This window comes from Parasteatoda tepidariorum, chromosome 2 (assembly GCF_982258835.1).
Source record: "Parasteatoda tepidariorum strain Cologne lab strain chromosome 2, Ptep-v5.0, whole genome shotgun sequence".
Taxonomy (NCBI): domain Eukaryota; kingdom Metazoa; phylum Arthropoda; class Arachnida; order Araneae; family Theridiidae; genus Parasteatoda; species Parasteatoda tepidariorum.
The window spans coordinates 30,107,178-30,124,618 of NC_141756.1; the positions used below are offsets into that span (position 1 = coordinate 30,107,178).

The window sequence follows — 17,441 nt, forward strand, 5'->3', positions numbered from 1 at the left end:
TAATGCTGCATTAACTTAAATAGTATATAATGAAAATATATACTATTTTAATATTCCCATTAATATATTCCATTATAGTTCTGTACTATTATAATTCTCAAAAGGAGTGAGTATAAAGTACTAGTGTAAAAGTATTCGGTATTGCACTTCATTCCCATTTATGCTTTTGATTGTAGCAGTCATAATGTATCTTTATCTAGAAAAAAAAAAGTTTCTTTCACTTTTTGTCTCAATACTATTTTGTACAATTCAATAACTACATTATTTCGATTATTTTTAAAACTATCCGAATATTAATTTGGTGACACTCTATTTTTTTAAAGAAATTTTAGACATCTTCTGTTCTTACTAAAAGTATTTTAATTAAATAAATAATGAAAAATTAAATTTTTGAGAGGTTTTTTTTTAAAAAAAGCAAGCTTTGTTTCTTAAAAAATTGAAACTTATTCGGTTTAAATCAGCCATCCTTACCAGATTATAATGATTTGTATTAATTTTTTCAGAAATTTTTTACATTTATAACTTTCTATTTTAGAAATGGTAAAATTCCTGTCGTGAATGAACAAACTAATGTTCCATACATCTATGCAATTGGTGATATTTTGGAGGGAAAGCCAGAATTGACTCCTGTTGCAATAGAGGCAGGATTGCTGCTTGCTCGTCGATTGTATGGAGATAGTTCTACCCAGGTATATTATTTTTCTCAATCATCATTATTTTTTTAAGAAATTGTAATATCTCTGTCCAATGTTTAGCTAAACATTATTTTATTAAATTGTGACTATCCAATTTGTATATTTATTCAACAGATTGGTACTGGTAGTAAATAGAGCTCATGTCCTGCATTAAACAGAACTAGTGTCCCCTGCAATTTCCTTCAATACCAAATGAGTGCTCACTTCCATTACCCTCTCTTATAAGAATATAATTTTTTTAAATCATATATAGCAAATATGGCTTTTTTTTATTCCTGGTTAGTAATGTACGCAAACCAGGAAAATGATGGGCTTAATAAGAGAATAGACATTATTTTATATAATTCTGTTTTTCTTTTGATAATTTAAAGATTGAGAAAATTTTTGTTTGTTTCATAAGAAAATTTTCTCATACCTTTACATTTCATATTTTTATTCCATTTTGTTTTTTCATTTTGTTTGTCTACTGTTTATTGATTGCATATGTTGCTATAGTGCTGACATTTTTCATGAAAACAAACATATAGCAAATGCGGGCATTAAAAGTTATCGAATATACATTCCAGAAATTTATTTCTTATAATTATTTCTAAAATCTATTTAATTAAATTATTTGGTTTTATACATTGTTTATATTTTTTATAAATATGATTATTAATAACTTCGACAAATATCATGTCAAACATGGTAATTTTGTAACTTTGCAGATTGTAATTTATACTGTTTAACCGCTCCCTACTAAAACACAAATTTTTAGTTAAAATTTGAGACGTGCTTTATAAGTATTTTATAGTAGTTGATTTTTGTTAAGAATGATGTGATCTATGATTCAAAAAGCACCAATTAATAAAGGAAAAGTTGAATATTTCAGTAAATTTTTGATTTATAAGTATGGTAATATGCTTCTTATACTGTCCTTACAACACACTAATGAAATGTTAATTAAAGAGCAATTGCCTGATTTTCAAAAAAATCACTTATTTGGCAACCTTGATTTAGCTATTTTTTTATTTCTTGTCTGTTGTATTAATGTGTAATACAACACAACTAGGTAATTTTTATCTTTAACATGTTTTAACAAGCAGTTGTTTGTTTAAAATGAAAATGGAAAACAGATTAATTTTTAAGTAATAGAAACTTAAAATTGTAGTATTTTACAGGCCGTTTAGCATTTTTAAAAGGTGCATAAAGGTGTTTATTTTCGATTTTCATTTTTAAAAGTCTTAAATGTGCTTAATTTTTTTTCTTTTTAAAATAAGATTTTCCCTTTGCCAAGTAAATTTTTGATATGAATTACACAAGAAGCTTAATTTCTGCAATGTTCTATTCAAAGTTTTTACAATGCACTTCAGTCTTCTGTTGCATTTATCTGCACCGTACAAAAGGGCAAATCCTTTTACGCTTTAGCGGCTACGGGTCTACTAAACAGGATTTGAGAGAAATGATTCCTGCACTCAAGCATCAACTGCATTTTGCAAGAGATTTCTGATTTAAGGCTTCATATTCTGTAAGATCGAACCAAAAGTCTCTTGAATTTTTCCTGATTGTGGGGACTAACGAAACATTGCCAAAATATTTCCCCAATACATTTCTAAATGGCAAAATGAAATTTTATTTCTTTTGTTCATTTCTTTGCTGCCTTAAGTGTCTTCAAGACTGAGAAGTCTATTATGTTCTTACGCTATTTCTTGATCAGAATCCTTAAACTTGACTAAGGGATAATGCACAAATTATGTGTTTTCATAAGAGGCTTGAGCAGTCAGCAATCACGGAGCTTCACCACCCAAAAATTTTTGTCTACCTTTTATTAGTTTTGTTTAAAAAAATAGTACAATTTAAGATCTTTTAATCGGGAGAGTTTTACATTAGGACCATCCACCAGACAAAATTCAGGGACCATGCACTAATTTATATCTAAAATGAATTTATTAAGTTTTTCTCAGTTTGCTTAATTTTGTAAACATCTTTATCAATTTAGTATGATCTATAATAGTAATCGTTTAAATGTTTTATTGAGTATATTTATTTTAAAATAATTTTCATTTAAATCTAATTAACACATTTGATAACTTTTTCATATTCAAGTTTAACTAATTGTAATTTTGAATTGAAATAAATTTTTGTTAATGTGAGTAAAGTAATTATATAAAAAATAGAATTAGTAACACAATATTGAATATATTTAAAATTATGCATAAAATGTTTCATGATGGCTAATGTAACCAAGAATAGAGTTATTTGAAGCTAGTTATTGCACATTCTCATGTATGAAATGAACTTTTAACAATAAGGAGAAAAAATACTATTAATGGTATACTTACATTATTTTTGATATTTTTTTAAGTACTTAAAATTATTTTTGAGTTCTTAAAAGGTATTTTTTGATGAAAATTTAGCAATATACGCTGTTTTAATAATGAAAAGGGAATGGATTCAAAACAGTGCACTTTCTCCTGCTGGAAAATTATGTAAGGAAAAATGTTAATTTAGACACTATGAAATATTGAATGAATGAGGAATCCATGATTTTGCTAGTGATAACTTTTGATTTTTACCAAGGTTCTTTCTTTCAAGGTTCTTGCATTTGGAACTTCTCGATAAGCCCATAGTACAAATGGTATATGTCGATGCCAATTTCTTCCTACTTCTCTAATAATGTGATGTAGCATATTTTTGAAAGTTTGGTTCCATCTTTCAATCAATCCGTTCCCTTCCGGATGGTATGGCGTTGAAAATCGCGGACAAGCTCCTAAAACCTTCAAAAACTCTTGCGTTAAACTTGCCGTAAAATTTGTCGCATTATCCACCACGATTACTTCTGGAATTCCTGTCCTACAGAATATTTCGAGCAGTGCTTCACATGTATTCCTTGCCGTTAACGATTTGAGCGGGACTGCTTCAGGCCATCTTGAATGTTGGTCCATCAAACAAAGGATATATTTATGTCCTTGTGCTGATACTGGATCTAGAGGACCAATTAAATCTACGTTCACCACTTGGAATGGAAGTTCAGGACGTGACACAGGTGTTATCGGAATTTTGTCTACTGAACGAACAACTCTTCTACCTTGGCACCCATGACATGAGCTACAATAAGCTTTAATTTCCTTGACCATCCCTGGCCAATAAAAGGAAAATTTAATTCTTTGAATTGTTTTACGAGCTCCTAGATGTGCTCCGAATACTGACTCGTGGGCAATTTCTAGTATTTTACCTTTTCTAATTTCGGGAATTACTAATTGTTGTATTCTATTCCCGTCCAACAGCTCTTCATGGCATAGTATATTATTTTGTATCACATACCCTCCTTTATTTTGCTTCCCCAATTTCCATGCTTCTTGGAGAGTATCGCAACTTTGTTGTTGTATCTTGACTCGTTCGGTTTCATTTCCATTCTTTTTATCACCGCATTCACCTACTGTTGGCTCCTGCTGCTCTTCTCCGTCACTTGCACTCATATATAACTGCTCCTTTCGGGAATCTGATCTTAGCTTCATAGCAGCAGTAAAACTGGGATTGTATACTCTTTTTTGTTCTAATAATGCCTCATAAGTTTCAGCATCCAACAAAATGTCAGCATTTAACCCATTGACGGCTGCTATCATCGTTTTAATTATAGGCGTAATATATCCTTCCGTTACCAAAGCGATTTCCACTTCTTTTAATTCAGCTTTTAGACTTTCGCCAAACGCAGGTTGTAGTATTATATGTCCTTTGTAATCCACTTCCTTACCCACTATATCGTTTTTAAATACACTTATTTGTGCACCAGAATCTACTACAGCTTCGTATTCATTTCCATTATATGAAATTCTAACTTTCTTAAGGGCAGCTATTTTTGGTTGAACGCCTTTACATTTTTTGTTTCCTATCATGACTTCACCGTTAAATCTTGCAGTGACTACTTTGCTTTCGATATTTCCATTTCTGAGTACCTTAACTTCGGATACTTGCCCTTCCGATACTTGAACCTCGGCCACTTTGCCTTCAATGTTTCTTCTCCTCTCTTTATTATCTCGACAAAATCGTGCCAAGTGTCCTACTCGTCCACAATTAAAACATGTGACTGGATTTTGGGAAGAACTCCGCTTATCAATTCTGCCATGGTTGTTATGCTCATGTTTATATCCTTCACCAAATGTATGATATCTTCTACTAACCATGTTTGGTTTTTCCCGGTATAAGTTCCTATATGGTTGAGAAGCAATGAATTTAGTAGTTTGGTTATATTTCCTTGCATTCTCGTACTCATCTAACTTCTCAGCAAGTGTGTCAACTGAGCAAATTCTACTCCACTCATCAATAAAATGATTTTGTATGTCTCCAGGTACTCGTTCTTTTATCTGTTCGACAATGACAAGTTGTTTCAGGCTGTCGAAATCATTAATTTTTAGTCCCGAAACCCATTCGTTAAAATAGTTCGCCAATTCAAATCCAAAATCTCGCCAAGTGCTCTCAGCCGCTTTACAATGTCTCTTAAACTTTATTTTAAATGCTTCTGGGCTCAATTTAAACCTTTTCAATAACATACATTTTACATGTTTATAATCATTTGCTTTTTCTTCAGGCTCCCTTGCAATTAAATTCGCCATTTCTAGAGGCAATAATCCAACAAGATGCGTTACCCAATCTTCTTCTTTTATATGGACTCTTCGTGCTTGTCTTTCAAACAATATTAGATAAAAACTTATATCACCTTCTTTTGGATCAAAAGTACGCATTAATTTTTGCAATCCACCAGGTACATGTTCTCTTGTTTCTTCATTTCGAGAGCTGCTCGTCTCTCCTATAGTACCAGTATGTACCAATGAAGCTTCTATCTTCAACCTCTCCAATTCATATTCCTTTTCTTGCCGCTTTAATTCATCTTCCCTTTCCTGTTCTCGCCGCTTTAATTCACCTTCCCTTTCCTGTTCTCGCCTCTTTAATTCATCTTCCCTTTCCTGTTCTCGCCGCTTTAATTCGTCTTCCCTTTCCTGTTGCTTAATTTCATATTCTTGTCGCCTAATTTCATCTTCTTTTTGTTGGCGCTTTATTTCTTCTCTTCCACTAACTATTCTTTTTAATAATTCCTTCACAAACTCCTCTTCGTACTCCGTACTTGCCAATATAATCTTCTTTAATTCGGTAACTCTCATGTCTTCCGTTGCCGTTTCTCCTAACTCTTCCGCCAAACACTTCAAATCTACTTTTAAAGCTCTTCCTAAAAATGCCATTTTTCACCTACTACTTTCTAAACTGCACCTTCTTACAAAAAAAAATGCCACTTCCTAAACCAATTTCAAGACAATCTAAATAACTCACTATCTTCCATCAAACAACTTGAAATTCATAGAACAAACAACTACCAATCTTTTATTTCGAAATCCATTGGGGTTTCCCCGCACATTTGTCAGTCGTAACCTTTTACAAAAGAAATAACGCAAAATTCTACAAAAACTAATTCACCATTTTATTATTCTTTTTCATCCATTGTTCAAAAAAAAAACAAAAAAAAAATGATCCTATCTATAATATCAAGCTTTTAGCTCGCAACATCAGAAAATGCGTGTTATTACATCACGTGACCCTGACACCAAGGTTCTTTCTTTCAAGGTTTCTCTTCTTTTTTTCCTTTTTTCCCCCAAAGTTATGCGTAGGTAGTAGAATTTAAAAATTACTGTTTTATAAAATCGTAACATTGCAGCAAACCTTTTATCCTTAAATTTCAGTGGTTAATTTTTTATGTAAGTATATAAAGCAGTTGTAGAAAGATGTAGAATAAATTTGCTCTCTAATATATTTAAACTGAGAAAAATTTCATTGGTTGTATTTATCAAGAAGATGCTTAAATGTAATATTAATTAAATTTATAATTATAAAAAATACTTTATGATTATTTTTGTATGACAATCGTACATGACTTATAAACCCTTGTGAATATTTTCAGGGTAGATAAATATCTTGAACTTTTATTTCTATGGTTTTTCAATTTATTTTGGATCTAGTTTCTTGAAATTGTATAGAAATAGTTATAGCTGGGTTAGGCCAAATATTAGTCACACCAATATTAGTAGACTATCAATAGAATAGGAAATTAATCATTATTTATTTACCACACAGTCAAATTATAATGGTTTGCAATAGTATTCAATTATTTTCCCTGCGTTATTTAATTTATAGTGGTCAACATAGAAGATAAATCTTAACGGGTTAATGTTGCAAATAATTTCTGTCTATTTCTCCTTTTTCCTACTTAGACAATAAAAATCAATTTAGACAAATGTATATTATTTTACTACATGAAAATCATTTTTTTTTTAAAATTTTTCTTTGATTTTTGATAGATTTTACTTTAAATTCAAAATCAATGTGTAACAGACATGTGTCCATAAATTCTTAAATTTCTTAAAGTATGCTCCTGTATATGTATTATTTATTACAAAATTTTTATGATATGTTCTACATATATTTGATCATGATCATATCTAATGTATTATTCGGCAAAAGGTTAAGGTAACGTTAAAGAAATTATTATTTATTTAAGAAATAATTAAATAGTATTAAACTTAATGTGAGCAATTCAATGATAAAATTTGGACATTAATTCTCAATTCCGTCTTTAAAAGAATACCATTAATATTTTTTGTCTGGTTTAAATGTTTTTCTTACTTGATTGTAGTTCCTTAACTTTTTGCATTTATATTTTAGTGTGATTACAATAATATTGCAACTACTGTGTTCACTCCTTTGGAGTATGGATGTATTGGATTTTCTGAAGAAAAAGCAATAGACACCTATGGAGAAGAAAATATTGAGGTACATGCTTTACCATTAGCTATTTTATTAACCAGCATTTACAGAGATAATTTTTTTCTATGTTTTAATTGCTACTTCTTTATTTATCTATTGGCAGGGTTGCTCCTTTTCTGTCCACAAGATAGTTTTGTATGATAGTGCTAACTTCATGATTAACAAATGTTTATTTATTTTACACAGGTCTACCATTCCAACCTAACACCTCTCGAGTGGACTGTAGCACACAGAGAAGGAAATGTTTGTTATGCAAAACTAATATGCCTTAAAACTGATAATGTAAGTCTTTATATTTTATTTTATTATTATAGCTGCTAACTCCACTAGCATTGCCTTTTTATATTAATTTTCAATTTAAATCACTCATAGCTTTTGTTTATTTTAGAAGAAAGTCCCTGAAATTTAAAAAGTATCTTAAGAAAATCTTTTTTACGACATGCTTTTTTCCCCCCAGTTTTATTGCTTCTACAGAGCTGCCAACTTTCTACGCTTTTAAAATTTATTTTAGTGGTAGCTAAGTTTAAGTTTTAGTGTATTATTTTTTATTCACTTAAACTTATTTTCCACACCACTGTAAATAATTTAAAAATTCATCTGCTATGCCACTTTGTTCCAGCTCTTTCATGGTGTGGCTTTTAAAATGTTGGCAAAATTACTCAAAAATTCTGAAAGCTTTGCATTTAAATTTCTACTACTCCGTAAAATAGTTTGAAAATCAAGAATAAAAAAAGTTAAGATAATTTATTCAAGGGTATTCCAATGAAGAACACAAGAAAAACAATGAACACAATGAAAACTTATAAAACATAACATAAAGCTATTAATTTAAAGGCTCCAAACTGTGTCAGATTCAATAATGTTATGCATCTTTATTTAAAGGCAAATGTAACAGAGAGAACTATGAGAAATATTTTTTTAAATAATTTATTTCAATAATTTTTTAAGTATTTAATAATTAATTTCATATATATATATTTAAATTTAAAAAATTTACATATTTGGTTTATTTAGCTTACCTTTAGCTAACATACCAGAAATTTGTTATCTTGTAATAAAAAATAGGATGTTTACTTATACACCAAAATATATGGTAAATATAAAGTTCTTGCAGGCACAAACATCTTATTTCAAGATTTTTTAGTGAATGTTCATGCTATTTTATGAATATTCATAAACTATTAACAATAATGCTAAAATCATAGTAGTTGTTAGCCTTTTGTGAGATAATTTAAATGAGTATTATGCACTATAATGAAAAAAATTTATGCTGCAAACCTTGGACCTTGTATTATATAAATAATTTCTTTTTTAATTAATAACCTTTTGAAACTTCCCTCGATAACATAGCCCAATATATATAGAACAATTGAATATTAACGTTTTAATACAAATTAATGCATGCAAAATAAATAAAAAAATTAGTTGCACACTATTTACTTCTAAAAGGAAAATAATTAAAAGTTCATAAAGATGAGAAAAAAAAAAACTTTGACATAACAATAAGTAACTAACTTTAAGTTCATTCACATATCTGGCAGAAAGAAGCTCTTTTTATAAACATAAGCTAATTATCAATGGAGATGTGTGCATGCTCTGAATATTTTTAGCAGTATATCAGGGTATATACTTTTAAAGTAATTGTTTAATTTCCTATTTTTTTTATCCAGATTAGAATGTGTAACATCAAGTTTTTTTTAAAAAAATTTTGTTTATTTTTGTATGCATTTATTCTTTAGCCATTTATATATACTATATGCCTATTATATATATACCGTTTAGTTTTGAAGAAATTAATTGTCGCATGAAGATAACTATAATTATCAGTTTTCTTATAACTTATTTTGATCTATCTTTATATTGAAAAATCTCAGAAGTCAAGAAAGATCAGATTCTGAGATTTGTTACCATTTGTAAGCATTCCTGATATTGCACTGTTTTTTTTAAAGACATTTTTGATAATTTTTTTATTTGAAAGTGCTGATTGTTGCCTATTATTTCTTTTTTAATTTTGTGGGGAATTAAAGAAATATGCTGCACAAAACAAACATTTTAAAATTGATTGCACTATTTTTTTTTTTTTTTTTTTACCCTTCATATAAAAACAATTTAGTATGTATTGTATTAGAAACCGCTGTGAGTTTTTTAAAAATGTGACTTTATTTTAAATCACTACGAAACCTGAGATCTTCTAGCGTTTTAAATAACAAAAAATTCAGACTGATATTTAATAATATACTTTTAAACTTATTATAATTAGTTTGAAACCTTTCTATGATTTTAGACCATTTTTATTTTTATATTAATTCAAGAATATTTAAATTTTGTTTTGTGAGTTTCTAACCTATTTGTTATTCAAGAATATGTTTAACAACTATCAAAATTGAGTTTAATATATTCTGCAACTTGAAATTGTGAATGTAAGAATGCAGTAAACATGGTGGGGCACTTTAACTTACTGGGTACAATGTTGCATTATGGCAATAATACTGTGCATTGTCATATTTGCAGTTAAATTTATTGCATAATTATTATTATAATTATAACTGGTGGGAAGTAAACCTGAAACACTTCTAGGCCCTTAAGCGTTGAATTTCTAGTAGTTAGTGTAATACAATTTTGTATTTTATTTTCTCTATTAGTCATTAAAAATTTCTATTAATGGAATGTTTGATAAATTGTGAACTAATTGTTGTAAAATTTCCATATCATAAAAAGTATTGTCTTTTTTTGTTTTTGTTAGCTATGTATATTCTACATTGTTATCTATGTAATTGTATTTTTAGGAAAAGGTAATAGGATTTCATTACTTGGGACCAAATGCTGGAGAAGTCACTCAAGGATTTGCGTTAGGCATGAGATTAGGTGCTACAAAAGCTGACTTTGATGCAACAATAGGAATCCATCCAACATGTGCTGAAGTAAGACTTGACTATTTATTGCTGTGTACTCTTTGTAAACTTTTTAGAAATAAGTTCAGGTTTTTGTTGCACTGAACCTGAAGATTTGTATTTTGAGCAAGCCAGAAAAGATGCTAGTTTTTTTAAAAACTTACTTTGATCGAGTGAGAATTTACTTCATATACTTATTACTTTTGGATTAATTATTTTTTATAGTTAACTATTTATTAAATTCTATTATAACTTTTGATTACTTTTAAAAATAGGGTATCAAAAAATCAATGCACATTTCTAATTGTATTTTGATAAAAAAAAATTCCATTTTAAAGTGAGTTGGAAGATATAAAAAAATTGCCCTTTGGAACAAAAACAGACAAATAATTAAAAATTTGTCCCAAAATATTAATATTTATTTTTAAACTTAAAAATCACATGTTATTTATTTGATGTAAGTATATTAGTTTTCCCCCCTGTTACATAAACATAATTATGCATTTTTCCCTTTTTGTTTGTCTGTTCTTTTCAAAAGTTTTATCTTCAATATATTTTTTGACAGTATGCAGAGTATTTTGAAACTCACTTTCAAATATTTTAAAGGCAAATGTGATAAAAAACATCTAAACAAGCATTTTTCACCATACAATGCATTGACAAAAAGCAAGCAGTGGATCACTAGGTTACTGTCACATGGAATAAGGAAATACCAAATGAATGAAAGAGGTTCTAGATTAATTTTATTGACAACATTTGTTCGAACATTACAGAAACTGCAGAGTAGTAATGAAGATGTTACACCTGTGACGTTATTGGTGGCGCACATCATTTAATTTTCGTCCAGCTAATTAAGTATCTCCTCTATTCATTTGGTTTTTCTGTGACTGTAATGGATACATCCTAGTGTTTCACTGCTTGCTTTCCACATATTCATTGTATGGTAAAAATTGCTTGTTTAGTTGTTTTTTATTCTTTAAATTTTTGCCCATAAGTTGTGAAACACCCTATATGTATTTATATTTGTTCTTACAAATACATATATTGTCAAAAAGCTCAACAGCTAATAGCAATTAACATGCTATTAGCTGTTTAGTTAATTTCCATCCATCTTTAAGCAGCATCTACTGTTAATTAAAATGGTGCAAGATTTCCAAGTTAAAAAAAATCTACATATTTTAAAAAAGAAAAGCGTGTGATATCTAATAATAACATATGAAAAGTCTCTTCATCACTACTTAATTAAGACTGGTACAAACATATTGAGGATTATTTATTGGTTTTATTGATTTTTCTTCCAAGTGAAAAAAATCTTCTCATATTGGTAGTCTTTTTAAATGTTTAAAAAAGTTTTTGAAACTTTTGGATTCTTAGAGAAAAAAAAATAATGATTTATTTCTAGATGAAATTTCAATTAACTCCTCAAAAAACTGAGTTAATGTGTAAAAAAAATTGGGAAATAAATCTGGTTAAATGTAATTGAAACTTTCAAATATGCTGATCCCAAATAAAAATCTATCTAAACTATATATTGTTATATAAATTTGTATGCTCAATTATTATTATTAGTTTTTTTTTTTTTTTTTTTGAAGTAACATACTAAGTATTCTTTTTTCATTGATTAAATTCTAAGTAAGCAAAATTATTATTTTCTTTTTAGATATTTACTACAATGTCAGTGACCAAAAGCTCTGGGAAATCTTCTCTTCAAGCTGGTTGCTGAGGTTAAGTCCTACTGTTGCCTAAAGAAGGGTTTTTGTGGCTCAAAATTGTAGAATGTTTTTAACCGTGCGAGCATTCTCTTTTACGAGTGTATCAGCAAAACCCTTCGGCAGCAGTAGGTGATTAAGATGCTAACTTATAATGAATTAGGATTCTTAAAATGTTATGACGGCTCTTCTGCAAACCATTGCATTGGTGGGAAGATGCTTGATGTTCCCTAATTTCATTATTAGTTTAAAGATGTAAGTGATAAGTACCTGTTTGTGATGATTAGATGCAAGAAAATTTTTTGTCATTAAATGTGATACATCTATAACTTAATTCTTAAATTATTTAGTAATTTCCACCACTTTTTATTTAATTCTAGCATTTGTGTTGTCTTCTTGTTAAAAAGTTATTTTGTAAAATCAACCAAAGTTTCATATCTTTGTAATTGTTAGAACTCTTTGCAACCTTTTGAATTTTTGCTAAGATCATTGTTGATTAAATAAAATCTTTAGATTTTTACTTTGTATTTCATTTTTATAGTTTAATGTTTTTCTTTAAATTTTTGTTATCCAATTTTTTTTAACACAAGATATCTTATATACTGATAACATTTTGTGTGTAATAAAATAAATAATTTATGTTTTTACAAGCTTTCAACTTAACTATTTATAAAGAAGATCTTGTGAAGATAAGCGGTGCAGACAATAATTTACTCACTATGTCAAAATTTTGATATATTTTATGTGACTTAAGTAAATATCATTCAAAACAATAAACTTTCCTATTTAATAGCATGAAAATAAATGTATATGAATGTGACGATTTAAAAAAAATCAAAATCTCCATAAACCTAAATCTTTATTCGTGATCTAGAAAAACCTAAATCTTCAAGTTAAAACATTATTGTTTTTACCCAAGTTGCAAGCACTAATGTCTCATTCGATTACTTAATTGTAAAAAAAAAAAATTGTGGAAAAATTCATATACCTGTCCTATCATGTTGGTTTAAAGTCAGGTGATACTTTCACTTATGCACCCATCTCAAAATGAAGTCAGACATATTAGATATAAAGTTTATTTTTAGAAACTTCCTAAATTACATTCAGACAAAAATTAAGAATAAGAAAAGTTAAGATAATTTGGTCAAGAGTATTTCGAAATGTATAACGCAATGAAAACTTTTAAAACATGCCATATAACTATTAATTTAAAGACTCCAGAACATCATCAGTGTCGGATTCAATAACGTTATGCATCTTTATTTGAAGGTAAATTTAACCATACAAATATACAGTAACTATACAAATATAACTATACAAATATGACAATGTGAAATATTTTTAACTTAAAAAAATTTTGTAATATTTTTTTTAATCTGCAAGTACTTAATTTCGTTTTTATTTTAAATATTTTCTTATTTGGTTTCTTCAGTACATAATTTATACACCAGACAGTTGGCTATCTCATAATCTCAAATTGGGGGTTTACTTATATGCTGAAATATACATTAAATACCAAGATCCCACAGGCACAAACCTTTTATTTCAAGAAGATTTATTGGTAATTATATATTCATGGTATATCTGTTAAATATTCATAAACTATTACAAATGATACAAGAAATTTATTTGCATTATCTTTTAAATTAATTTTGTGACTAAGATGAATTAATTTGATTTTGAAATTAATAAATTGGGTGATAATTTATAAATATATCGGGTAATAATTTATTAATTTTTTCTTTTGAAATCAGTTTCATAGTTATCTGATTTTCAGTAATTTTTTTTTTTTTTTTGTCAACAGTTTAATGAAATATAAATTAAAAAAACTTTCTGAAGTTAAATTATTTTTGTTATAAAACGTAATTTTAAAAATTGTCATAATTAATTGAATAATGTTTTTGTTCCCTTACTCTTGACTTCACAAACCTGGATAAGTAATGAGACTTGACTTCACTCAAACATCTATCTACGTTCTGCTACCATCAGCATGAAGTTTAAAAAAGCAAATAAATTTAGAAAGTGATAAAGGTAAGGGGTGAGTTGCATTGAGTGACTACTGTATCATGCTCTTGGAAATTGGAACAATACTCTGTTTCACATTCATTACCTGTCTATGTTAATTTCGTTGTGATAAAAATCTTTTTTTGAATAACATCCTACCAATATCATTTGCTTCTGTTATTTTAAGTGTTTCAGAACTAAGTTTTAATGTTGGATAAAAAAGTCAGGCTTTTCTATGTTCATTTTTTTTTTCCTTCTCATTTTAGATTATAAATATGTTTGGTGATAAATATAAGCACAGACCCATTTTATAAAGAAAAAATATATTTTTTTTCTTCCCTCCCACGTGTTTCATAGTTCAATAACTCTTAGTTTTTCCGTTTCTTCTCTTATAGTCTTTCATGTTGGTTCTGATTGACTATACTGAGGAACAAATTTTTTTTCTCTGTGTCATGAGGATTTTTAACAGATCTTGCATACTTTCGTATCATTGATTTCAAATCTGCTATCTGGTTTTTCTCTCCAAGCTAAAGATTTTTTCCCTCTTAAATTACATTTTTGGTCTATTTTTCGTCGAAATGTAACGATTTAAAAACGATATCTATAAGAGGGAGTCACCTAAATGCTGAGCCAAACTTCTACGGGAACTTGGGCATACTATCTGGAAATAAACTGCATACGAATAAAATGTTATACATCACTAGAGGAGCTACCCTATTACGAACTCTTTCTTCCTGTGCTTCTTCACAGGTCACAAGAGAGAAGCGCCTGGGTGGAATGATATTTCCGATCCCCATTATATACAACGCTTTTGAACTTCTATTTTTTGAGAAAAAATAGAGGAGGCTGGAAGCCCACCACACGTTTTGATCAATGGATTCCAGATTTCAACTCTTTCTATGTTTTTGTGTTAAACTGATTTTTACTGCAACCATTGATTAACTTAGCTTGCTTTGAGTATGTACTGCCATTTATGCTTTGTATAGTCTAGTACGCTTCGTACGGGTTGATTTGAACTAACATTTTTTTCTTTAAATGAAACAAAAGACTGAAATCATTACTATAAATTTTAGCATATTTACAAGCTTGTGCAGTAAGTTGCACATCTTCGAAATCTTTCCCATACAGAACAGATATTCATAGTAACTGCCTACTACATTTGTTCTGATCTATGCCTATGTAAATTAGATATTTTAGTATCAGCCCCGCTAACTTCTTTGTCTGAGTGAGATTATTATATGAATCAATTGTATGTGGGAACTTTTTCTTATCTGAATATGAAACATCCTTTTATAACGCTAAGACATTGACGTCATATCTTCTGTTAGCTTCTTTTTTTACATCGAATGCTTATATATATATCTATATATATATATATTTTACATCGAATGAAGATATTTGCCACCAATGATGTCTGCTAGATCAAATGCGAGAGTAATTTTCTCATTGAAAACCTCGTTTTTTATTGAATATTCTTTTTGCTGTTGATAAAATTAACGTTATACTTATTAGCAATTAGGAAATAAAGTTGTAGTTTTAGGTCGCGCTATAGCTGCGTAATGGGCTATTTACTTCGGTCTGGAAAACATCAAAGAGGATGACATGAAGGCATGTCATATATAATTTTAATGCTCAGCGGAGGTGATTTTCCGCAGTAGACTGATCTTAAAAAAGACGGTCCACAGTAGAACACTGAAGTCAAGCATCATTGTTTGCGGTCAGTAAGCTAGTATCTGACCACTTTTATCAAACTGCGTAGTGACCGAGGGTGAGTGTTATCGGTCCTCGTTAAAATATTCTACCGTAAAATGCTCGCCATCGCACGCAGGTTATCGAAGCGAGGCCAACATCCCCCCTGCAGAGGATAATAATTGTGATGGCATGTCTTCAGATCATCCTTAGGGATGTTTTTCAGACTGTCGCCAATAACTCATTGTGCAGCTCTAGTACGATGTAAATAAAATACCTACCTGCACAGGTGCTGGCTGGGATTGGAGCCCTTTCCGGTAAAATAGTTTAAAGAGGACCGATATAACGCACAATTGGTCTCTTCGCAGGCTAATCATTTTAGTCACCCATTTGCTCCTTGACCGCCACCCAGAGCCGTTTTTATGTTTATAGGGGCCCTGGGCCTGTCATTATCTGGGGGCCCTTTATGAGTAAATTTAGAGAAAAAAAATTTATTTTGAATAATTTTTTTTTATTTTAAGAGTAAAAAACATATAAATTAATTATAAAAACTTATATACATTATTTTTTATCGAAAATTTAAGGTAACAATACTTTTCGCGCTTTTTGAGAGGCGAATCTTCTATCGCATCATCAAAATCAATTTCCTGTAAGACATACAGTTTGCTTTGCAGCTCAAAATCTGTAAGACTTAGAAACATCAAATTATGAAGGTGTGCAGAAAATATGCTAGGAGTTAGAAAGAATACAAAAAAATACAGTTTGATTATTAGTTTTTTTTTTATAATCGTTGAAAAACTGACTCAATTTTGAGCCAATGTTTAAAGCTACGTAATGCTACGTAGCCTTGAAATTTTAAAACCAATCCAGAAGACAAGGAAACTCCTGGATCTGTTCGCAGAGGTATTGAATTGTCATAAGAACTTGGAGGAGTTTATGACCCCGACAGATTTAACATGCACCAGTCACCATTTTATACATGGGTATTATTCGACCGGCTGAATTCGAACTTCCGTTCTCACGAGCAGGAGTCCATAGCCCTACCAACCAAGCTATCATGGCCAAGTTATTAGTTTATTTTATAACAGCCCAATCAATTTCGTGTTTACGACTACTAATGTTCAGCTCCGTAGCCTTGTAATTTTGAACCCAATCCATCATACAGGAGAACTCCAGGATAAAGTATTGGAAGAAATTTTTGCCTTCATGGAGGACGTTATGATGGAACTAACCCGCATTTACGGTACATAGAGTGGAAGAACACGAGTGCCTTTCACGGTTAGCCTGACGGTAAAGGGACTCTAACCCATGATCCGTCTATAACAGAGAATATTTCACGTCAGCACTGTGGTCGGTAAAAGTTGGGTGTGAAATTCATATCAACCAGCCATCACTGGGATTCGAACTCGGTGCACCTCATTCAGAGGAGAATGCTCTATTCCTTGAGTCCATCTTCATTGAGTAATAACTCTGCGGCAGGTGCCAATTTTCTAATTTTATTAATTGGTACCAATTTTATTGATTTGCCGAAATTTAGTCATCTTCAAAATATAAATGGTAATTCAATCGTAATTTTTGTAGGAAAAAAAATGGAAATAAACTGTTCTTATCCATCTGTTCTTAACTTCTTATTCTGCAATAAATGCAGAAGCAACTACGAG

The 17,441-nt window shown here is 29.6% G+C and overlaps 1 protein-coding gene across 3 annotated transcripts in view; it reads left to right on the plus strand.

Annotated features, from left to right (window-relative positions):
* The window catches only part of LOC107443032 (thioredoxin reductase 1, cytoplasmic), a 28,585-nt gene extending 15,978 nt beyond the window's left edge, over window positions 1–12,607 (plus strand). For all 3 annotated transcript variants that reach the window (XM_043045657.3, XM_071177348.2, XM_087157123.1), the window contains 5 exons: window positions 536–689; window positions 7,386–7,493; window positions 7,674–7,769; window positions 10,274–10,408; window positions 12,039–12,607. In XM_043045657.3, coding sequence (XP_042901591.2) covers window positions 536–689; window positions 7,386–7,493; window positions 7,674–7,769; window positions 10,274–10,408; window positions 12,039–12,107 — 562 coding nt within the window. In that variant the 3' untranslated portion in view covers window positions 12,108–12,607. The remainder of the gene's footprint in view (window positions 1–535; window positions 690–7,385; window positions 7,494–7,673; window positions 7,770–10,273; window positions 10,409–12,038) is intronic.
* Window positions 12,608–17,441: the final 4,834 nt, after the last annotated feature.